Source organism: Pinus tabuliformis, chromosome 4_2 (genome assembly GCF_031772625.1).
Source record: "Pinus tabuliformis cultivar Carrire ecotype Pingquan chromosome 4_2, CPIR1, whole genome shotgun sequence".
Classification (NCBI taxonomy): Eukaryota; Viridiplantae; Streptophyta; class Pinopsida; order Pinales; family Pinaceae; genus Pinus; species Pinus tabuliformis.
In genome coordinates this window covers 215,772,214-215,797,749 of record NC_142304.1, presented here as the reverse complement: position 1 = coordinate 215,797,749, position 25,536 = coordinate 215,772,214, and the positions used below count along the sequence as shown (strand labels likewise).

The window sequence follows — 25,536 nt, the reverse complement described above, 5'->3', positions numbered from 1 at the left end:
GCTTCATTGATAATGTTCACATCGGCTTGCCTCCCAGATTACGGGACTCCCCTTCCTCATATTTTCCTTTGGCTTTTCTACCTTTACCTCGGCCGCACGGAGCTAGGCTGCGTGTGCTTGGCACTGCCCGAACCATCTTAACTCACCCCTGATAATATACTCTATGGTAGTGGAAGCGTTTTGACGGGTTGAACCACTTGCTTGCAAGTTGCCCGCGACTCGTTCCTTGCAATTTACTTGTACACAATTCACCTGACAAGCATAAAAACTGGCTAAGTTGTTCACCATCTGAACTATAATTATAATTTTAATATTAATAATGTGATGCTCAAAAATCTTAAAAGTGAGTAAATAGTTTTAGTATCAATAAACCAAACCAACATTGTTATACAAAACTATTTAAATTAGAGAGAATTTATATCCAATTATAATGCATGTGCTCTCAATCAACTAATTTTGTTATACCTTTTTGTTTCTTTATCTATATGGTTAGTAAATAAATAATTAAAGGCTCAATACTCATCCACACTACTAGCATAATATAGACATGCTAATTTAAAAAAAAAATAAATTAGTTACCATTTGGAGCACATAGTTACGAGTGATTATTTGTTTACAAAAAATAAACTAACAATAATAATAAGTGCACTAATGAATTGACAGAAAATTTACTCAGAGGAGATTCAACTTCACATGATTAAAAATGAAGGTAATCCAACATGAATTTAATTCATACAATATTATTACAATTCAATGTGTGTGACTTGTTTTAATTAGAAAATAAGTATTTTCAAGTCTTTTAATAATCATTTTCTTTTTCCATAACTAGTATCGACAACATTTATTAATGTGGTTGTGTTAATCAATTTTCACCAACAACATTATTACAATTCAATGTCTATTACCTTGTTTCAATAAAAAAAATTAAGCATTTTCAAATTCTTTGATAATCATTCTTTTTTTTCATAATTAATAATGTGGTTGAGAATATATCAACCAAATTTATTAATGTAATTGTGCTAATAAATTTTTAAAAAGATTAAGAAATATAGAAATAGTTAAATTGATAAGTTTCTCCTTAAGCAACGAAATAATGGTGATGGGATTGAAACGTGTATAAAATTAATTAAATTCATTTGTTCTTATAATTCCAATCAAGCAAAAGCTTACGCGGCCTCAATCTCTTAATTTGTCCTAGTAACTTTAGCTTCCATCTTTAACTTATTTAACTTGTAGATATAACCAGGGTGCTGAAATTTTTCTCCTACCCCGAGTAGGGCAAGTGGTTAAGTTCTGGGCTAAAAGCGGTAACCAGTCACGCTTTGGAATATGAGTTTCCTTCCGACGAATTGAAAGGGAAGATCTTGGTGAGCAAACTGCGAGCGTTCCCGTTCAGCATGAGAGGTGAGACAAAAAGTTCAAGATCTTGGTGAGCGAACTGCGAGCGTTCCCGTCCAGCATGAGAGGTGAGACAAAAAGTTCAAGGTGTTGTTTCGCCATGTGATTGTTCTTATCATCAGCATTAGAAGTTCGGTCAGCATTGAGAATCTGGAAAAATAAAAATGGAGGGGAGGATTCGGGATCGAGTCGAGTATAGAGGGGATGTGGTGGGTTTGCACCTGAAACGAAATGATTAATTTCAGAGAGGGCAGATTTTCATTGGACTTCAAGGGCAGTAAGCTGCGTGTATTTCCAATTATATAGAACTGACTCTTCTAGTGGTGTGTGCTTCATATCTGCCAATAACGTTTTCATCGACAATGGCCATATTGGGAGGAGTATTGAAATCAGCCATTTTTAATGTATCGGAAGCATCCTCGCAGAACATCATTTGTTTATCTCCTCTTAACCCCTCCTACATTACCGCTCACAACTATGGAAGAAGTCGTAGACTGCTATTTCAGAATCCCCATCGTCCCCTGACGGTTGCTGTCGCTATAAAACACCAGGGGAGGAGAATGGTTCCAGTGAGAGTCTCCGCTTCATCTCAGCGGGTGGATGGAGATCAATTCTCAGATGCCGTCTCACCAGTCCAACAGCAGGAAGAACAGGAGGAGGAGGAGGAGGAGGAAGAAGAAGCCGCCGAAGAAGCATCCCCATTGACAGCGAAAGAGTCCAACATGGAAGTCCTGAAAGAAGCAGTTCGACGAATCACAGAGGAAGATATGGACGTTGCAGTTGAAAAGTACAACTTAGCAGATGAGCTATATGCAAAAATCGATTATGGGCAGGTAAACTAGTTATTTTGATCATTACTCCCTTTCCAATTCGAATTAATTTTGTGAATAATCTCACCTGCATAACAATAATTGTGACATATAGACTGTTCATAATGGTAACTATGTCCGTTGGGTGCATAACAAACATATAGACTGTTCATAATACCGACTGTGTGTGTTGTGAATAATGGTAACCATTTGTGTTGTGATTCTGTGAATAATCTTTCACACATAACAAGGGTAATAATCCCATCAATTTTGGTATATAAATAATTTACAAAGCATTATAGCCATACTAGAAGTTTTACCAAGATATAAGCTGATTTTAAGATGAAGTTTCAAGGTTGATGCCATAGCATCTTCCCTTAGTCCAGTATTAACATTCCTGGCTTGATTTTGTCGAACTTTACAGATTAATGCCTTCACTGAGAATCCATTTGGCGGGAACCCAGCAGCTGTGTGTTATCTTCCGTATGTGAGAGGATCGTCCTGGATGCAGCTAGTTGCAAGACAGTTCAATCTTTCAGAAACAGCTTTCTTGGTGAAGAGATGGCCCTCCTCGAAGAAGGTGAGTTTAGAGGGGGAGAAAGCGCTACTGGTGGTGGATGGCAGTGGAAAGTCTTTCAAAGCAGTCAAGAGAAATTTGGCTTCTTCAGAACCGAAGAATGAGTTTGACCTCAGATGGTTTACACCCCAAGTTGAGGTATGCTTCAAATATTGGATTTAGGGATTAAATATGGTTTTCTCCTTTCTGAATCTTAAAAGGACTAAACCCCGCTTTAGGGTGTATAAAGGATGGAAGCATATAAATAGAGAATTTCATTAGGAGTTCCCCTGTAAGCACTTATTGAACAAAGGATGGGTTCAGTATGAGTGTTTTTTATTTATTTTTGTCTTTTTATTATTTTGATGGATAATTAGGGTTTTTGCAAGGATGGTTAAGGATATGCCGCTGAAATAATCTTGGTAGAAGGGCAAGTTTGTTAAAAAATTGACCAGGTTTGAGGTTGTTAAACCCTCTCTAATCCTTAATGTAACCTTGAATTAGATTTTGCTGTTCTCTGTTTTATTGTTCAGAGAAGCTTACCTCTATATTCAAACCCTTTAGATACCATGTTACATTTTGGCCATCAACATTTTAAGAACAAGAAGGAAATTAGAAATATATGAAAGAAATATTTTATTATCGAAAGAGCCATCAAATACGTTGGCATGTTTTTCTTTTATATACCATGTAGTAAACTACTCACATAGCCATTTTATAATTAAACAAACATTAAAACATAATAACAATTTGTTACTAAAATTCCTAACACAATAGCATTGTTATTAAAAGTCACATGACTATTATATTGAACATTGTATTGGAGTGTTATACTTGAGCATAATTTTGATAGAAGCATAGCAAATGCATTTAGAAATATAGATAATGGAGTGAGATAGAGATGCTCCCTTGTAACTAAACAAACGTCAGTAGGTTACTCCTATAACTAGCTTATAACTAAACAAACATGAAGACTTAATAACGATTTATTACTAGAATCTCTAATGCAATAAAAATTGAAAGTCACATGACTTTATTACATTGAACGTTGTAATGGAGCGTTATACTCCAACATAACTAACATAGAACCATAGGAAGTTCCCTTGGAAGTTTATAAAAGGGAACGTGGTACATTGTATTTATTATTATTATTATCTAATTTTAAGGTCACAACCAAGTTTAAGATTACCGCCAAGTCAGACACCAAATTGGTGTATCAGACGTTTTCCTTGTGGGATAAGGGACCCACTTCTGTGCAGTGATTTGACTGCTAAGTCTATAAAAGCATACATACTCTACCCGAGGCTGGTTTTGAGCTTGTGACTTATTAGGAGGAAACACATACTCTTAACCATTAGACCCATGAGATGGAAACACATACTCTTAACCATTAGGCCCATTAGATGGAAGAAGAGGTGAGATAGGGATCCTTCTTATAAGCAGATTTCTTTATTTGAATCTACTGTAGGGTGTATAGATTTGATACAATCTGTCTCATTTTCCTCCTGACATGTGTGTTTAGTCTGTTGTTTGAAAGTCTGTTCTTTTGTTGTTGTTTATTTCCTCTGTCCATAATATGTTATGGGAGTGCATATCCCTGATTTTTTAACGCTAGTATCGTATATAAATGTTGTTGCTACTTTCTAAATACCTGGAAACTTTGAAATTCCAAGTTGATTAGAGCTGCAGCAAGAAAAAACATGAAACTGAAAAGAGCTGTAGGGTGTATTGATTTGAGACAATCCGTCTCATTTTTCTCCTAATATCTGTGTTTATTCTGTTGTTTGAATGTCTGTTCCTTTTTGTTGTTTATTGCCTCTGTCCATAACATGTTATGGGACTGCACATCTCTGATTTTCTAACGCTAATGTCATATATAAATGTTGTTGCCACTTTATAAATACCGGGAAATATTGAAATGCCAAGTTGATTAGAGCTGCAGCAAGAAAAAACATCGAACTGAAAAGATGTTGGTATGGTTATAACCCATATGGATAATGCAAGGTTTCCCGTAGCTTTGTGTAGAGTTAATGTTTCTTTTTTTTACGTTTATTTAGACCGAAAATATGCACACATAATACCTGTTTTTGGTTGCTTGAATTTTTTTTCCTAATCTTAAATGGCGGAAACCTTATTTTCTATGTCGTGTTTTTTCTGGTTCCTCGTGTAGGTCGATCTATGTGGACATGCTACACTAGCGGCCGCCCATCTTTTATTTACAGCTGGAATAGTTGAGGACGACGTTATTGTTTTTCACACAAGATCAGGAGTTTTAAAGGCAAAAAAAATCAGAGGATATGGTGAGCCATCGCCAGAAGGGGTGGAAAACTGTAAACTGCCACCTGGAACTGGCGTTGTTGAACTTGACTTTCCATTGGTCGCAGCTTCTAAATGCCAGTCTGCTGAAGTTGAAAAATTGTCAGATGTACTAGGAAATGTTCAAATTGTTTGGGCAGGACTAAACAGCTTGGGTGATTACTTGGTAATTGGATTTTAGAATTTACCCTCGGCGTCTCTTATTACACATAATACATAAATTACACTGATTTTCATTGAAGCTGGAATAAGTAAAGTTTCATATTTCTAGGAAGGACTATTTGATTACATAGAAAATCAGTATTGTCAAAATTTACATCATAATTTAGCAAAAGAGCCACCCTTTACCATGCAAATTGACTTCGTCTAGTGTTTTGATGGCATTGAAGGTCGAGGTTCCAAGTGCCAATGATGTGAAACAATTGAAACCAGACTTTGGGAAGATGTTAGAGTTTGAAGGGCGGGGAGGTCTCATTGTAACATCAGTTGCAGATCCGGATACTGAATTTGATTTCATTTCGAGATTCTTTTGTCCAAAAGCAGGCATCCCCGAGGTACATTGGATGCTATCTCTTTCTAAACTTTCTTATTTTAAAAATTTAATCTTAATATCCGACGGTAAGACTCTGGCATGTGCTACCTATTTATTTAACCTCTCCCTGTTCCTTTGTTCGAGTGGTTTCTTTTTCTTTTGACTTTAAGCCTATCCGCATTGTCACTTCCCATTTGATTGCGTATGGCTGTTTTACTACAAAATGGCATCACCTTTCAAATTGTTCCTTTGATAGTCGTTGTTTACACCCCTATTTTTTCTGTGACTAACTGCTTGTGTTTGCATGAATCCATCCATTCCAACTATGGAGCTGAACACCAAAAATGTACGGTTTTTATTTGAAAGCTCATTCATTTTTGGGTAACCTCCTTAATATCTTATCCTGCAAAGCTGGCTGCATTTGTGACTCAGAATGTCCTGATAAATATACAGTCTATACTGAGCGAAATTACACACAATAGGAGCCTCTGGCCGGGATGAAAAATTAAATATACATTTGGAAGCCGCTATCAACCATATCCATAATGAGTTAGAGTTCCTTTTGGAAGTCAGCCCTTTCCTTCTTTCTCAGATTTTGCTTTGCAGCCGTGGTTTGGCTGTACAATTGCATCTCTCACAGGATTTGTTTTGTTTTCTTTGTCAGTTTGCTGTTCTCTTGTCTTATATTTTTGGACACTTGTGCTGAATTCTAATGTGCTATCTTTGTACCATTTTGAATTTCTAAACGTTGTACTTATGTGAACCGACATTTATACTCCCAATTAAAACTCTCTCTGTAAGATTTTCTCTGACTTTAATAACTGAGACTGAAATCTGGAGAGCAAGAGGGAAAATAAGAGGCTTATAGCATGTGGACTGTGAACATATGAAAGCAAAATGAAGAGATTATGTAATTGTGATAATGGTTTAAATTCTTGTTATAATTTTGTAATTTTTTTTTTGATGAAATGAAAAGAAAATTTGAACTGAAAAGATATATCTGTTTTCAAAGTTAGTATCGATCCAGTACCATTTACTGGAATAGAGAAGTTCCTTGTCAGGAGAAAAACTATTTTGTGTCTTCGGGTGATATTGAGTATTCTGATACCAAATTTGAAAGTGACAACTTAAAAGTGATAGAAAAGAAATTGAATGCCAAAATATTCCAACAGTGAAGTCAAAATCAAAAGTGGCAAGGGCAATAATTGAATATGGTAAAGATAAACTAGATTATAAGAAATATAAAATTGGAATAGTTTGCATTCTTCAAAATCAAATTATTCGTGGAACTAAAAATGAACAGGGTACTAAAGAGAGAATAAAGGCATTTTTACGACGACATAAATGTTTCCATAGACATTTGTATATGGTCATTCTTTTGCATTTGAGTAAGGTTTTGTATGCTTTAAAATAGCGTAGTACTTATGCTAACATCAGTAACTGATATAATTTATCAATTCAAGGATGTTTGGCATAAGACCTGCAACACATGTTGACAGGGATTAAAAGTGATGTGAGCAAACTTGTGCAAGCTTGACTTTCAGTATTTGCAGTTGAATTAATGCATGGTGGGATGTGTTGGATAGGCAATAAGCATAGTCTTGTATGGGTGGCCAGTGAGTAATTTTATTGAAGCTTCTTAGTTGAATTTGAAAATTTTGAAGTAAAAATGACTTATTTGGACATTGCATGTTAAGGAGATAAATCTATGCTATGCTACTAGCAACATCTTTCTGGTTTCAATTTGTTTAAACTTAAGATTTCATCATATTTTAGGTCCCTATAATACTAGTATAGCCCCTATATTTTTATTGTTGTACCTCATAGAAGCCCACTATTGTTATTGTTGTGCTCTTATCTTATTATTGTTATGTAGGCCCTAATTATATTTTGACCCTTTAAACTCCTATATATACTAAGTAGGTCTTGTCATTTGAATCATCCAATAATTGTTCATTTATGTGATGTAAAAGGAGGTTGCCCCCTCGAAGTGTCTTATTATCAAGTCGTTGGTCTTTTTTTCTTCTTATGTTTCTACATTATTTTGATCTGGATACATAACATTTGGTATTAGAGCTCTTGATCCTAGGGTTATGCTACTTTAAACGGGTCATCGTGGCATTTTCGCTATAACGTTTTCTTTTCTTTTCTGTGAAGCTTTAGACTGTGAACTTTTTACCACCTGGAGGCAAAATCTTGATGAATATCTGGTTAAACTTTCAAACCTTGTTTCAGTATATTTTCAAAGATATGGTCCAAGGAAGTTAGGGTTTTTGTATGCTCCAAAATTCAGTATCAAACATGTGTCCTGGGTAAAACCGTCATAACTTTCTCATCGAGAATCAGATTTGAATTCTGTAAAAAGTAATTGAAAGTGCACAAATTGTAGTTTTTTGGGTACGGGTTTCAAGGGTGAAGGTTAAAACATTGACATGTGGCATCTTGTACAAGTTCGCTCTACTGAACCAGTGCATAATCAGGGCAACGTGGAAGATTTGGCATAACTTTAGCTTGAAGAATCCAATCTCGGTCTAACTTGTGGGGTTGGAAAGAAGACACAGAGAGCTACCTCAAGACATAATATTAGACCTTGGGAGGCTGAAATCACAAAGATACATTAGTTGCAAGGCTGGCTATAACAAAAAGCTGAAAAGCAAGCTCTTAAAAACAAGAAAGGTGTGCATTTTTAAAATTGCATAACTTTTGTTTGAAAAATCAGTTTGAAGTGATTCAAAGGGCATAACAAAGTATAGATATCATTTTTTTGTTCCAAAATGACTCGTAAAAAAAGAATGATACACCCATTAAGCCCACAGGAAGCTCTACTATGATGTATAAAGAAGAGGAAAAATGCAACATGATATATCAAAATTACGGGAACAAGTGCAACAATTCTTGCTCTCACAAAGAGCAACCAAAAATAAGTTGGAAACGATGAAAGTTAAGATGGATGGTTTAGAAGCAAAAATAAAAAGGGACATGGAAGGCTTGAACAATGGTTTAAAAGCAAAAATGGAAGGTTTAAAGGAAGGTTTGACAAAGTTGCTGCAAGAAATGCTTCCTGTTACCCACCATTTTGTGGGTAATATTCCTGGGAGGTTTTTTTTCCCAAGATGATCCTCAGCCGGTAGCCAACAACCCCTTGCAGCCACCAGCTAGCTCATTATGCCACTTCCTTGCCACCTGAGTTAGCCATGTGGTCCTTCGCCCATCTGCCATGATCGTATGTTTGAAGGTGGGCCTCTCGAACCTAAAGGTATGCTTTGTCATTTGGAAATTGAGTATTGTAGTTTGCTTATCATTGTCACTTTTGGGCATGGATTAATGGGGGGCTTTGGTAGAAAGAATGGGTGCTCTTGTCCACTAGACCCTCTTAGGTATGAACCTTGGATTCTAGTCCCGTGGGATCTCTTTTACTGACCATTTGGCTCTAGGGATGGTATTTCATGGGAAACCCTGATTTTGGGTTGCGTGGTCCCGCTCCCTTATCCGCATATATTATTACCCTCTTTCCATTCATTATTACCCCATTCATCATTTCTCCCACTTGGGTCCACATTCCTCCACTGGGTCCACATAGGGTTAGCACACACCTTCCCCTTGCTCACGCCTTGGGTCATGGCTTGGAACAATGTTGCATGAAGCGGGGATGTTCTTTGGAAGTGGGGACGTGGAAGCATCATTTTCCAAAAATGTACGAAGCGAAGCATCTGCGGAAGCATCTGCTATATATATATATATATATTTTTTTTTTTAATATTTTTTGCATTTATACTCAAAACAAAGATCTCAAATACCAAATTAGTTGTAGAAGACATGAAAACATGCATATTTTTGCATAAATCAAGATAGATATGGCATCCATGATTCATTGTAGTTACTAATATGTACATCAATGATTAATTATTCGAACATCAACCATCTATTTTCTAGCAATTACAAACATACATCAAATTTTTAAGCATATTATAAAACATAAAACATTTAAGCATATTATAAAACGTAAAACATAGAGCATATTATGATTTATCTAGCAAGTGAGCAACTGTCAACATTTGTCATGTCCAAAATTCAAATAATAATGTTTACAAAATATGTCACTTGGTCACGGCCAAGACAAAAAGGTTCAAATTTACAAGCTTACAAGTCTAATAATTAATCTATGACAAAAGTAGTAAATTGTGAATATATCTACTAATCTCTCCTCCTTCCACCACGAAGAGAACATGGCGGCGGGCCTTCACGTGGTGGCAATGAAGAAGATGGTGCCTGTGGAAGTTGTGGCACTGAAACTGATGAAGATGAACCCCCTGCTGTTGGTGTTGAACCATGGAACCTAGGAACCAAGGGACCAGATGGGGGTGGCATCTCAACACGATCATCATCATCCTGGAATCGCTCAAAAAATTCATACAAAAAAACGCTAGTTAACAAAAAAAAAATAAAAACCTGAATTAGAGAAATGCTTTATAAGGAAAATTCATACCACAATGGACATACCTGGATAAAAGCATCCTCTAATTGCTCTGATCGCAACACTCCATTCTCCAAATTGGGCTCCTCTGGATTCCTGTCCCAAATCTTAAGGTTTTTATTAGTCTTTGCATCATCACAGTAATGGGACAACAATCTCAAGTTGTAATGAACATAAACCAAGCTCTTTGCTCGGTCTAAACTCAACCTGTTCCTTTTAACATTGTGGATGAAAGAATAAGAGCTCCAACACCTCTCTGTAGAAGAAGTGTTTACCACTTGTGATAGCACCCGCAATGCCAAAGTCTGTAGAAGTGGAGTAGCCCCTCCATGCATGTTCCACCACTCAAGAGAAGAAAAAGTCTCTCGATCTCTAATTGCATGCATGCTCCCAAATGGACCAATGTTAAGCGTATAGTTGCTCAACTGTCCCTGTACCATGGCAACCTCCTCCTCATTAGGGACTAATTTACTTAATGCAATCATATTTTTTTGTGAACCTCTTGATCTTGGTGTGGTTTTCTCCTGCTTCCCCCCACAGGTGCTGGTGTTGAAAACCATGATGGATGATAGTATTTAGGTGTCAAAACACATGCTAATCCATGCAATGGAACATTTAGCATTTCCCATCGGTTTTCCACCTCTGCACGAATATAATTGTACAAGGTGATATCTCTAGGCTCAACAATGTCTTTAATCTGCCCCAATATGCTATCCATTTGTTCATACACCTCCCCAATTATTGGTCGATTTGAATCTCCAAACTTGATCATGTAATAAATTGGTTTGGTGAATTGCAAAACATATTTAACCTGTGACTAAAAGTACATGTCAAGAATAGTGTCCTTGGCTGCATTAGCACCATCTCTATCAGTGTTAATTTCATCCCATGTTTCAGCACACACCATATTAGTTAAATCTTGTCTTACCTTCACTAGCCACCTAAACGTGAGGTAATAACTGGCAAATTTTGTCTTTTGCAAGTTTAAGCAACTGCAACTTGGAGTAAGTGCCATAGAAGTAGTTTACCTTTGTATGCCCTGTGATGAATTTAATGAGTTGCTTCCCTCTCCTGTAAAGCTCTTTAATCCACCCACGTTCTTTATGCTTCACAATAGCATGCATCAAAAGGTTCAATGTGTGAACCAGGCACCCAGACCAAAAGATGTGTGGATGAGTACGCTCAACAATTTTTCCTGCTGCCTTACAATTTGCTGCATTATTTGTGATCACTTGAACCACATTATTCGGACCAACATCTTTGATTGATTGCAATAGGAGATCTGTAATGTTTTGGGAAGATACACTGATGGAGGAGGAGTCATGACATGTAATAAATACTGCACCACTAGCAGAAACACCAAGAACATTTATCAAATGTTGGTTTCTAATATTTGTCCACCCATTTGATACAATGGATACCCCACAATCTACCCACTCATTTGTAAAACGTGTCAAAGCTCTTTGAACCTTTGCTTTTTCTCTTTCTAATAACACTGTTCTAGCTTTCTCATAGTTGGGGGACTTGTATCCTTTTGGGGCTTCATTGATGGCCTTTACCATTTCATGCCAATAGGGAGAGCGAAGCACATCAAATGGTACACCGCAAGCACAAAGAAATCAGACTATCTTTCCATCCACATCATCGCTCCCAGCAACATTAAGGAAATTCCCTATTGTTCATTTACCGCTAGAGCTTCCAGAAGTACCATGAGGAGATGAGCTACCAAATCTAGAGGTTGCACTTGATTCAGAATGAGTTTTTTGTTTCTTGATTTTTTGTTGTGCAACCTCCTCTATTTGGATGTATTTTCTTCTTTGTTCAGATGAAATGTTTGGGCAAATTTGTATCCCCACAACACCCTTTTTATCATCACTGTCCATCACCCCACAAAGATGCCTCCTCACACGGGTATATGAACCACTAAATGGTTTTCCTCCATGATAACCATGAGGGCACAAAAAAATGTAGCTTACACCACATAGTTCCACATAGTTCACAAGGGTGTTAATGCAGCTTTTCCCTCTAGTGTTTCAGTTTCCCCTTCAGGTTCAACTTCATCCCCTTCCTCGTCATCATACATTGGGTCACTCATATTGGGACCACTGTTCTCTTGTGCTTCTTCCCTTCTATTCCTACTCCTGCTTGCCATTATTAAAACCAAAAGTGGAATGATACATAGAAGCCAAAAGAACACCATCTTGGAATATGGATAGAGGTGGTGGACAACCTGCAATTAAATGAGCAAGTAGAAACAATGGGAAAGAGTAGGAGAGGGAGGAGAAAAATACAAAAAAAATGTCAAAAAAATAAGGGAGTTTGGGGTTTGCACTTACCTTTTTAGCTCTCGTAGATGGAAGTTGTTAAAATTGGCAACTAAGGCAAAACTTCATGTGGGTCATCTTATTCATGGCTGATAATATTTTTATTAGATTCTTCTCGTCGAGAGGTGTAGGATTGATATAAAGATCATCCGATTCTGATAAGTATTCATGGAGATATGAATTTATTTTGATTATGGAATTATTATCAAGCCGACCTACAACTCATGTAGGCTCAGAAGCCCAACAGTGGCATCTATTCAAACACCAACGTTGTGTATAAATCTAAGAAGACTTTTCCTCATTTGGACTCACTCATCTCATCACATCTCTCTCTTTTTACTGCGCAGAGTCTCTTCTCTACTGTGCAGAAAAGGGTCTCTCTCTCACACATGTGAAGCCGAATGCTACCGAAACTGAAGCTGCAACTGCAGAAGTAAAGATTGACCTGCGTGGACTAGAAGATCTCCTCATCTGAACTGCGTTGTAGGTTCATCTAAACTTCCTCTGAAAGCCGCAACTTTTGGTGGTGGAATGAAGTCAATCCGACGGACAGTTTGCAAGATATCGACTGCCCTAGTTTGAAGCCGGAAGCTACCGAAACTGAAGCTGCAACTGCAGAAGTAAAGTTTGACCTACGTGGACTGGAAGATATCTTCATCTGAACTGTGTTGTAGGTTCATCTGAACCTCCTCTGAAAGCCACAACTTTTGGTGGTGGAATCAAGTCAATTCGACAGACGGTTTGCAAGATATCGACTGCGCTAGTTTGAAGCCGGAAGCTGTCGAAACTGAAGCTGCAACTGCAGAAGTAAAGTTTGACTTGCGTGGACTAGAAGATCTCCTCATCTGAACTGTGTTGTAGGTTCATCTGAACCTCCTCTGGAAGCCGCAACTTTTGGTGGTGGAATCAAGCCGATCCGATAGTCGGTTTGTGAGATATCGTCTGCCCTAGTTTGATAATGAAGCTGCTAATGTTGATGTTGCTGATCTAGGGTTTGTTACTGCTGATATGAATCAGATTTATTGTACTATTTCTCTCTGCTGAATTATTGAAGATAAAAGAAGATTTGATCAAAGGGTTTCCCCACACATTGTGGGGTTTGTCCCTGGCTAGCCGCCACATCTTGTGTCTCTTGTCTTGGCTTGTTTTCTGTCAATCATTTAATGTTATATCTGCACTTTACTTTATGTACATGTGATTGCTAATCTGTGGAATATAATAAGAAAAAGAAGTAAACTCTTATAAGCATAGAACATACCATAACTTAACATGGTATCAGAGCTGAGGTGAAGACAAAGCCCAAGCAAGAGCAAGGGCAATCACCGAAGAGAAGATTGGTAAGGTTATCCTAAAAGAACTATTGGGTCCTCAACACTCTTTCCTGCCGAAGACAAGCTCTGTGAGAAAGCTGACTATCACGGATGGAAGATGTCTATCGATCTAACCCTAGAAGATCAAGGAGTGCTGGACCATGTAAGAGGCAATATTGTTGAGTCTCCATCAAATGCATCCGCTGCTGCCTGGAAGAAATGGAAAAACAGAGAAGTCAAAACAAAGAAGATCATCCGTGACTCTATCGACAAGCACTTGGTGGGCTACATTTCTGAACTGGACACCTCTAAGGAAATTTACGATAGACTGCTTAGTTTATTTAAAGTCAATGATGCAAATCAAGTTTTGTTTCTTATAAATAAACTGAGGGAAATCAAGAAGGGTAAAGATGAGAGTATGCAAGTATACTTCTTAAGAATCACCAAGATCAAGAACGATCTCCTATCTATTGGGGAGACTATTACTGATAGAGAAATGGCACTCACGACTCTTGGAGGATTACCATCTGAATGGTACGTGTTCAGGACTATTCTTCTGAACAATAATATAATTCTTGGTTTCAAGGAATTAATGGCTAGGTGCATTCAAGAAGAAACAAGGGTAGAAGAGCAAGAAATGCCCATGCCTAAAGGTCCTCTTGCTGCCTTTTCTTCTCATGCTAAGAAAAGAAATAATTCCGGGACTAAATCAAAAGGAAAAACTAGACCTAAGGGTGGAAGAAAAGGACAATGTTACATCTGTGATAAAACAGGTCACTATGCAAGGGAGTGCCCTGATAGAAAGGACTCACACTGGGACGATGATCAAAATCCCTCTGATGGCAATCAAAGGAATGACAAATTCAATAGCAAACGTAAGAGGAAGAGCTGGGAATCAAGGAAGAGGACAACCATTCAAGAAGGCTACAAATTCCAAGATGTACCTGACCTCAAAAGAACCTGGTGTCCATCTTGGCAATGGAAGACAAAGGCTACAAGGTAACCTTCAGCGATGGCAAGGTACGTATATGGAAAAATAATGTTAAAGATGCCTTTACTCTTGGGTTTCGTGTTGATTCATTATATCAGGTCGCTGGAAGTCCGCTAAGTGTCATGTCTTATGACACATCTCTTTAGTCCGAACTTTGGCATCGGAAGTTTGCCCACCTTCATTATAAAGCTCTACTTGGTATAAGACAAATGGTGACAGGGATGCCCGAATTTCGAATAGAAAAAAAGGTGTATGTTCGGGATGTGCCGAAGGAAAGCTCAAAAGGGGACCATTCCCCTCAAGCCTAAGCAAGACCTCCGATATATTACAGTTGGTTCACTCAGGCATACCTGATGCTTGCATTAAGAGCGAGACTACTACTCCACATACTCCTGCGCAGAATGGTGTGGTGGAAAGGAAGAACCGTACGATTGTTAAAGCTGTCCAGAAACTTCTGAAGTTTCTATGGGTAGATGATGTAACAATGCCTGATGTGGAGGAACCCATATCCACCTGAGCCTTCCTCTTCTAGGAAGAGGCCTTCATGGCATAGGGGGATACTTGATGATGCTGAAGGACATGCTGCACCCCGAGGAACCTTCCGTGAAAGTAAGAAACCTAACAGGTATCAGGGATACCTGACCATCATGAGCACGATCACACAAAATGAGCCTTCATCATTCTCAGATGCCGTCAAGCATCAAATATGGAAGGATGCTATGACCGAAGAACATGAGTTTATTATGAAGAATGATGTTTGGGAGGTAGTTCCCAGACCCCCGGATGAGACAATTGTAACTTCAAAATGGCTTTACAAGATAAAGCTGCAGCAGATGGAAGTACGGAAAAGTATAAGGCTCGTTTTGTTGCTCGTGGTTTCTCCCAGAAGGAAGGTATAGACTATGATGTGATATTTGCACCTGTTGCTAGATATACGACCATCTACTTGATCATAGCCCTTGTGGCTTCACAAGGATGGAACCTACATCAGATGGATTTCAAGACCATGTTCTTGCACGGTTTGATCAAAGAAGAGGTCTATGTGGAGCAACCCGAAGGATTTGAGATTTATGATTGAAAATCTCATGTATGCAGGTTGAAGAAGGCTCTCTATGGGCTGAAGCAAGCACCCCGAGCATGGTATGAGAGGATCGATAGCTACTTGATGAAGCTAGGATTTACTAGGAGTGAAGCCGATCCTAACCTTTACCTTAAGGTTGAAGATGACAAGCCTCTCATACTGGTGTTGTATGTCGATGACCTCTTTCTAACAGGTGCATACCCTCTCATTCACAAATGTAAGAGGGAGTTGGCTTTTGAATTTGAAATGAAGAACCAAGGACTTGAAGTGTGGTAGAAGCCAGGGGAAATTTTCCTATCTCAAGGAAAATATGTGGTAAAGATATTGGAAAGATTCGGTATGATGGACTGCAAGCCTGTGACTACCTCGAGGATCTTAACTTTTAGAAGTTATATGGTAGTGATGTCAGACCAGATTTGGGAAGTGCCTTTGAGTTTCATAAACTCATTCGCATTGATGTTCTTGGTGAACCTCCATCCGAACATATGTTTTGCAGTTAGCATTGTGAGCTCATATTTGGTTGAGCCTCACTAGATTGATGCAAAGAATCTTCTGAGATATCTTCGTGGCACAATTACTAATGGGTTAAGATACACTGTCAGAGATGTGAGACTACTTGGATATACTGATGCTGATTGGGCAGGCAGTGTGGTGGACCGTAAGAGCACTTCTAGCCTTCTAGGTGCTGTTTCACCTTGGGATCTGCTTCGATATCCTGGATGAGCAGGAAGCAGAAGTCGGTGGCTTTGAGCACCGTCGAAGCAGAGTATATTGCTGCTAGCATGGCCTCCTATGAGGCAGTCTGGTTGCGAAAGCTCTTCAGTGAGTTGTTTGAATTTACATTGGATACCATTGTGATTCTCTGTAACAACCAGAGTTGGGATTCGATCATTGAGGAATCCCGTATTCGTCAATTGCTCTAGCAGATAGACGTCATCTGAGATATGGTAAGTCGATGAGCAAGGAGGCTCCATCGCATTAAGATGATGTACAGGTCGATACACCTTGTCAAAGCCCCGAGGAAAGATCTAATCTGTGATTTTCCTAAACGACTTGGAGTCATCAAGAAATCCTTGTACAAGGATCCTGCATGTTGCATACATTGAGCTCTGGGAGCTCTGAGGGCTTGCAGTTCTTACTGGAGCAACATACGACCATAGGGTGACTCACCCTCCCTTGGTGGTGCGTACTAGAACAAGATGATTCGCTTTCTTGTGGGACAAGATGATTCGCTCTCTTGTGGAACAGGATGATTTGCTCTCCTGTGTAGCAGGATGATCAGGTCTTCTGTGAGGCCTGGATTGATGTGTTCTCCATGGCGATTGTAGCAGGATTGATGTGTTCTCCTGTGAGGATGGGATTGATTAAGTTCTACTGTCGAAGCATCCTACCCATGTAGTCTGGGACTCATGGGAAGTACCTCTCATCTGATCAATGAGTAGGGAAATGAAGTTAGGGACCATAGTAGTACCGATGGATGCATCGTTATATCTACCGTACTCCCTACGCTAGGATGACCTCCATTGATCTGGGATCAATGATACTGGTTTGGGACCAGTGGTAGGAGTTGTACCATACTATGACACTGACTTCGGGTCGGTTGAGACTGGTCTGGGACCAGTGGTACATACTTTGAGACTGATTTCATGTCAGTGCAGTACTGGTCTGGGACCAGTGAGAGTGGTACATATTATGACGCTGACTTCGGGTCGGTTGAGACTGGTCTGGGACCAGTGGTACACTCTCTGAGATTGCGATACTGGTCTGGGACCAGTGGTAGGAGTGGTACTTACTATGAAGTTGACTTCGGGTTGGTTGAGACTGGTCTGGGACCAGTGGAGTTGTACTCACTATGACACTGACTTCGGGTTGGTTGAGACTGGTCTGGGACCAGTGGTACATACTCTGAGACTGACTTTGAGTCAGTATGATACATCCTCGATCATTTCTTCTTCTTCATAATTCGGACAAAAGCAAAGCAGAACAGAACAATGCAAGAGCAGAGCAGAACAGAGCAAAACAATACAGATCAATACAGGGCAGAACAAGACAAAGCAGAACAGGCAGAATAGAGCAGAGTAGGGCAAGGGTCAGGCTGTACAGGGCAGTGCATTTAATGGATGAATAGTAACGACCGATAGACAGATTGCAGATGAAGTTCTCCCTAGTTGAGAGGGAGTGTTAAAATTGGCAACTAGGGCAAAACTTCATGTGGGTCATCTTATTCATGGCTGATAATATTTTTATTAGATTCCTCTCGTCGAGAGGTGTAGGATTGATATAAAGATCATTCGATTCCGATAAGTATTCATGGAGATATGAATTTATTTTGATTATGGAATTATTATCAAGCCGACCTACAACTCATGTAGGCTCAGAAGCCCAACAGTCGCATCTATTCAAACACCAATGTTGTGTATAAATATAAGAGGAATTTTCCTCATTTGGACTCACTCATCTCATCACATCTCTCTCTCTCTACTGCGCAGAAAAGAATCTCTTCTCTATTGTGCAGAAAAGGGTCTCTCTCTCACACATGTGAAGTTGGAAGCTGCTGAAACTGAAGCTGCAACTGCAGAAGTAAAGATTGACCTGCGTGGACTAGAATATCTCCTCATCCGAACTGCGCTGTAGGTTCATCTAAAACTCCTTTGAAAGCCACAATTTTTGGTGGTGGAATGAAGTCAATCCGACAGACGGTTTGCAAGATATCGACTGCCCTAGTTTGAAGCCGGAAGCTGCCGAAACTGAAGTTGCAACTGCAGAAGTAAAGTTTGACCTACGTGGACTAGAAGATCTCCTCATTTGAATTGCGTTGTAGGTTCATCTGAACCTCCTCTGAAAGCTGCAACTTTTGTTGGTGGAATCAAGTCAATCGGACAGACGGTTTGCAAGATATCGACTGCCCTAGTTTGAAGCCGGAAGCTGTCGAAACTAAAGCTGCAACTGCAGAAGTAAAGTTTGACCTGCATGGACTAGAAGATCTCCTCATCTGAACTGTGTTGTAGGTTCATTTGAACCTCCTCTGGAAGCCGCAACTTTTGGTGGTGGATTCAAACCGATCCGACTGTCGGTTTGTGAGATATCGTCTGCCCTAGTTTGATAATGAAGCCACTAATGCTGATGCTGCTGATCTAGGGTTTGTTACTGCTGATATGAATCATATTTATTGTACTATTTCTCTCTGCTGAATTATTGAAGATAAAAGAAGATTTGATCAAAGGGTTTCCCCACACATTGTGGGGTTTGTCCCTTGCTAGCCGCCACATCTTGTGTCTCTTGTCTTGGTTTGTTTTCTGTCGATCATTTAATGTTATATCTGCACTTTACTTTATGTACATGTGATTGCTAATTTGTGGAATATAATAAGAAAAAGAAGTAAACTGTTATAAGCATAGAACATACCATAACTTAACAGAAGTCCTCCAAGTGCCTACTCCAAGCTCCTCCTCCTCCTCCTAGCTCCTTCTCCTTCACTCCTCCAAGCTCTCATCTCTTCTCCTCTCCTCTCCTCTCCTCTCTTCTTTTCTTTCTCTTCTCCTCTCTTCTCTTCTCCAACTCTCATAAACTCGAAGTGAGAAAATGAGAGATGAATGGGGGCTTAAATCCTTTCATTCCTCACTCTAACCCAAGGTGGACCCACCTCTAACAAGTCAAAATGCCAAAAAATAAAATAAAATTTAAAAAACAACGTTTTTTTGGCCGCGCGGTGGAAATGGAGGAAGCGTGTACGGAATCGCTCGCGATCCGTACGCTTCGCACTCCTAAGTGCGACGCTTCGTACGGCCGAAGCGCCGTACTAAGCGCGTTTCGAAAAAACCGAAATGTGTTTCGGTCACACGCTTCCGGAATTTCCAGGAAGCGTGTTTATCAGTCCGAAATGCGTTTTGGTTTTTTCAAAATGCGTTTCTTACGACGCTTCCCCCATGCATCTGTATGGATCGCGGATCGGGGTTTAGATCTGGGGGGGGGACGTTTCCTGGAACACTGGCCTGGAATGAAGCCCGGAGGTTGATGTAGCTAAAAAGAAAGATAAAAACATATATAGTCACATTCAACAGGAAAATGTACCACAAAATGCAAAAGATGGCCGGAACAAACACATTTAGCACATGGGCAAAAGCCAATACATGAGCTCTACCCATCATCATGGCCATTACCCTAGTTCTTACAGGTTCTATGAGCCTCCTACATCATATAGGAACCCATGATTGTCCCAACCCCTGGGGGGCAATGAACCGCCCCACCTTAAAAGGGGGTGTTCACTATTATATCTTATACATCATGCTCTTCCCCCTTGAGCCCCGAGCAGTTAATCAAAGAAAATCATAAAAGGACAAAAGACATATAAATAAGGGTGGAAAAATCAAGGCCGAAGCACCTCATGTACCACGATTGCTCCCTCCTATACATTATAAACCCAAGTGTGGGCTTTCCTCTTATTAGCTACTCTTGTTACTCTAACATGTGGGAAAATCAAGGCCGAGGCACCTCATGTACCAGGATTGCTCCCTCCTATACATTATAAACCCAAGTGTGGGCTTCCCTCTTATTAGCTACCCTTGTTACTCTAACATGTGACCCAGGGCTGCCCCTTCTCATTCCCTACTTCATTCACCTATCTGCGACATGCCACCACCTTTTGAAGGATGTTACTTGACTATATTATCCCCTTTAGAAGTAGAAACAACCTAACAAGATTATTGGTTAACCCCATTTGGAGTTTAGGAGACATTGGCACGTCCCGAAGCCCATTATGGAAGGGCAGACCATTATGAAGTCCCCACCTGTGGTCCATGATTTGGTAAGCTTATTTACTCGATTTCTCTAATGACTTGTTGTACTGGAAGGCTAGGGGATGCCTTGGATCTTATGCAGGATTGCAGTTGATCTCCATTTTGGGTTTGGTCTCCTTATACGGGGTCCTAATCCTTCAGAGGGCTACATTGGCACTTGTAGGGTGTGCGTTGAAAGCCATGGGCCTCCACAGCAGTAGACAACACTCTATGGATCCCCACAACCATTCAAAGATTATTCGTGGTTCACTTATTCGACGAGGAAGATGCACTTGATCCATCATGCCCAATTGACCTTAGATCTACACCATACACTTGGCAGATGATCTAGGACTTGCACGATGATGTGACATCACCTACACCATCATCCTAGCCTTGCAGAATGATCTACAAGCATCTTTGATTTGTTTGGAGACCCATGAGGACACTTGTGCCCCCACATGCCATTTGGAGCACCATAGGTTATTACAAGGGGCCAACCCCTTGTCCATTGCTTTTAAGGGTCCTATTCTTCATTATGGCGCCTATGTACCTCATTAGGCCTCTTAGAGGGCCCTACGACATGCATATATTATTATTTGACCTCTTGAGAGGCTCACTTTTTTTATTTATGAGCTAGTTTGGTGGGCTTGTCACCAAAAGTTGAATTATTAGAACATTATTTTATTTCTGGGGCTTATATTGGCCAAGGACGCTAATTCGAACTCCTAAGTTGTGTATAAATACAAGTGAGATGAACTCATTTGCTCATCATCACTTTGGATTGGATTTTTTCTTTCTTGAGATTTTCACACTTTTTCCAGAGGATGAATTGGAGCTTTATGGATTAATTTTGATGTGTGGATATTGGTTTATCTTCTCTTGGAGCTTCTCTCTTGTCAATTGTGAATGGTTGGATATATTCTGTTACATGTAAGTACATGCTTTTAGTGTCATTCTTATTTTACTTTGTCATATACATTGGATTGAGATATTCGATATTCTGAGCCTAATTGCTGCATGCATTTACTGCTTAAAATTGTGGAATTTTGTCTCTATTATAGCATCTCTCAATGTATGGGCCATGTAATATGAACGAAATCTCCTAGGGGTAATTCTATCAGAGAATTTGATCTTGATAAGCCATTCCTTTTGTGCATCGAAGTATACAAACTAGAAGATTGCTTCTCCTTGACCTAGAAGTCTAGCGAAGTCGTCTTGAGGCTCCTTGACTGTGAACCAAGAAATCCTATGTCTTGATGAAGTAGGGAGCTATTCCTTCCTTTGATATCTTCACCTTGTACAATTCATTTCTTAGAGATATCACTTCTCCAACTATGGTTACTGAGAATAGCTCTACTAGTTTATCATAGATTTCTTTTGATGTTTCAAATTTGGAGACATAAGGAATGAGAGAGTCCTTGATAGATTCTATTAGAATCCTTTGAGCTCTTGTCTCATCCTTATTATACTTGGCTAAGGCTTGAGTTTGTTCCTTAGCAGGAATAGTAACATTCCCTTTGATGTGTTCTAGGAGTTCATTCTCCTTGAGAAGTAAATCAATCCTCTTCTTCCATGCAAGAAAGTTATTGGTACCTACCAATTTGTTGCTTTCCTTGCAAAAAGACATTGATGTATATTCAGAAGGGGACATATACTTGCTAGATTTTTAGATGTAGTGGATTTGCTTTCTCCTTGAAGACTTGATGGCTTGCCTTCCTAGGATCTTGATGTTCTTCACGTTGCCTTCTCCAAGTGGACTTGACTTGATGATGAGATTTGCTTGATGACTTGTAGATGATGTAGGTCCCTCTTTGATCTGCTCTTCTTTCTAGTTTCCCTTTTGTAAGGCTCTTCTTCTTGCTTTGTAGTCTTCCTTGATGAATGATAGATGGTAGACCTTCTTGTTCTTGAAGTGATAGAGACTTCTTGGCTTGATGCTTCAACTTTGTAGATGTCCTTCCTTGATGAGTCACCTTATGAGTGTTCTTAAGACGCCCTTTCCTTGATGTGTCACCTTACCTCTGATACCATGTTGAAGAATCTAGGGCAATTAGGTGTAGTGTGATTCTTCTTGACTAGATAACAATTTGTGAAGTCTTTTTGCTTTTCTTGTTAGCTTAATCTTCTTCTTCTTATTAATGCATGTTTGTGTACTTCATCAAACTGCTACCAAAACCATAAGAAGAAGAACACAGGATGTTGGTTCTTTGCTAGGGCCAAAACCTCTCTTCTCTTGAGAGGAAAAACCTTTAGTAAGTTTCTCTTATTGAAGCTTCTTATTGATCAATGCCAAACCCTAGACCCCTGACTAGAATGTCCTCCAAGCACAAGTCAAGTCCTTCCTCCTTTTTGCACTTTGTTTCCTGACACTTAGTCTTCCTTCTTCCCGACACTTCGTCCTTCTTTCGACAACTGATATTAGTCTTTGTTAGGTATCTTCTATAAGAGATATTCCTCTTTATTCTTTGGTAGATTCCTTTACATATGAAGAGCACTTTATCCTTCCTCCAACCGAGCCCCTTCTTGAGATGTAGATGCAGGTCTGATATGACAATAGTGTATCACTGTTTCTTCGCACGTGTGAGGGGATTCCTTCAAGATTCTTGTGTGGAGGTCCTCCTTTCTTCTTCGCTTGAGTGTGCTTCCTTTTCGCTTGAGTGAGAGGCCTTATAGGCCTACTTTTCTAGCCCAACCAATGAGATATGTGTGATTCAAGATTCTTGTGTGGAGGTCCTCCTTTCTTCTTCGCTTGAGTGTGCTTCCTTTTCGCTTGAGTGAGAGGCCTTATAGGCCTACTTTTCTAGCCCAACCAATGAGATATGTGTGATTGTGGTGGAGGGTTGCTAAGACAACAAAGATACCCTCTTTATCTTCGCACGTGTGACTGTGGTGGAGGGATGCTAAGACAACAAAGATACCCTCTTTATCTTCGCATGTGTGACTGCAGCTTGCCCTAGAAACAATCCTCTTGAGCTCAGTTGTGTACCCTTCTTCTTCACTACACTTGGAGACCCTTTCTTCGCTCTTTTCTACCCTTTCCTTGTGCCTTCTCTTCGCAGATTTCAGAGGTGCTTGCTTGACATTGTAATGGAGTGGACAACCTCTATATATAGAGGACTGTCCCTCCTTTTAGGCCGACTTGAAGGCCGACTAGGAGACTGCAGGTCGACTTGACATTTATAATTCAGATTGCTTCTTTGGTGGTGTTACATGCTTGGAGGAGACTTGACTTTGCCTAGAGGGTTATTCTTTAACTCTTATACAAACATATACATGGTGTAACATGCCCTTAAGGTCTTCAAAATTTTCTTTTGACCATCTGACTCACATCTAGCACTTTAACATGTGCTAGACCTATTTCAATGAGCAAGAAACTCATTGACATATATCATAAAAATAATATTTCTTTTCTTGAATAAATACAAATATCAAAAGTACATTTATGAAGACCAAACCTAGTTACATTTCCTTCAACACATTCACTAATAATTCTATGCAACAATTACTCCTTTCGTGTGTTAGAAGGATAGAGCTTGCTTGCTTTCTAAGCAAGGTACAATGTCTTCTAGGGAAAGGCAAGGAGGATTTGAGGGTTAGGTTTATAGAATATGACTTGTGAAGGAATTTCCCAATCCTTAAATTCCTTATTAAAATTGGTATTCTGGATGGTTCTTGAAGAATTTTCTCTTTAAAGGAATGAGACCACGCGTGACCAAGTGGACCCAATGGATCAAAGAAAGAGTATCCACTTAAGAGTTTGAATTGATCCAATAAGGTACTAGCCTTTGGGGATGGTAGGGCAAGTTTTGATCCCGAAGCTAGGGCATGGCTTTTCTCACAACTTCACTATCGGAATGGCCTGAAATTTGGAGGAAGAATCGAGGAAACACCAGCGTAGAAGACCCCAAGAGATTGGATTTTTTGGATGGGTAGTTTTTCGGGAAAACGATGCCCTAGGTGACCCAACCTGGCTAGACCTAGAGAAAGGTGAAAAATATATATTTTTAGGTGACCACCTCTTGGTAGATTAGTGCCTTAGTCTTGTGAGAATGGAGTCTATGATGAATATGAGTGAGGATCATTGATTCCCAGTCAAGGAGGCCTTAAGACTACTTTGCTAGCCTTTTAGGTCAAGGAGAAGCAATCTTGTAGCTTTTATACTTCGATGTGCAAAGGAGATGGCTTATCAAGGTCAATTCATTGATAGAATTACCCCTAGGAGATTTCGTTCACATTACATGGCCCATACATTGAGAGATGCTATAATAGAGACAAAATTCCACAACTTTAAGCAATAAATGCATGCAGTAATTAGCCCTAGAAATAGCGAAAATCCCAGTCCAATGTATATGACAAAGTAAAACAAGAATAACATTAAAAGCATGTAGTTACATGTAACATAATATATCCAACCATCCACAATTGACAAAAGAGAAGCTCCAAGTGAAGATAGACCAATATCCACACATCAAAGGTCATACATAAAGCTCCAATTCATCCTCTAGAAAAAGTGTGAAATTATGAAGAGAGAGAAAAGATCCAATCCAAAGTGATGATGAGCAAATGAACTCATCTCACTTTCATTTATATACTAATGAGGAGTTCGAATTAGCCTCTTTGGCCTACATAAGCCCCAAAAATAAAATAATGTTCTAATAATCTAACTTTTGGTGACAAGCCCATCAAACTAGCTCATAAATGAAAGAATAAGCCTCTCAAGAGGTCAAATAATAATCTATGCATGTCGTAGGGCCCTCTAAGAGGCCTAATGAGGTCCATGGGTACCATAATGAAGAGGTGAACCTCAAAAAGTGATGGACAAGGGGTTGGCCCCTTGTTCTCCCAACAATAAACATGTGGTGTTCCCAATGGGTACAATAACTTCATGGGTCTCCAAATGAGTTGAGGATGCTTGTAGATCGTCTGCAAGGGATCTAATGATTTTGTAGGGGATGCCACATCATCCT

General features: G+C 39.4%; 1 protein-coding gene across 1 annotated transcript in view; it reads left to right on the top strand.

Moving 5' to 3' along the window:
* Nucleotides 1-1,236: 1,236 nt before the first annotated feature.
* Nucleotides 1,237-25,536, top strand: part of LOC149168866 (uncharacterized) — a 54,944-nt gene continuing 30,644 nt past the window's right edge. Inside the window, exons 1-4 of the mRNA XM_089428455.1 lie at nucleotides 1,237-2,231; nucleotides 2,632-2,922; nucleotides 4,934-5,245; nucleotides 5,469-5,633. Coding sequence (XP_089284581.1) covers nucleotides 1,761-2,231; nucleotides 2,632-2,922; nucleotides 4,934-5,245; nucleotides 5,469-5,633 — 1,239 coding nt within the window. The 5' untranslated portion in view covers nucleotides 1,237-1,760. The remainder of the gene's footprint in view (nucleotides 2,232-2,631; nucleotides 2,923-4,933; nucleotides 5,246-5,468; nucleotides 5,634-25,536) is intronic.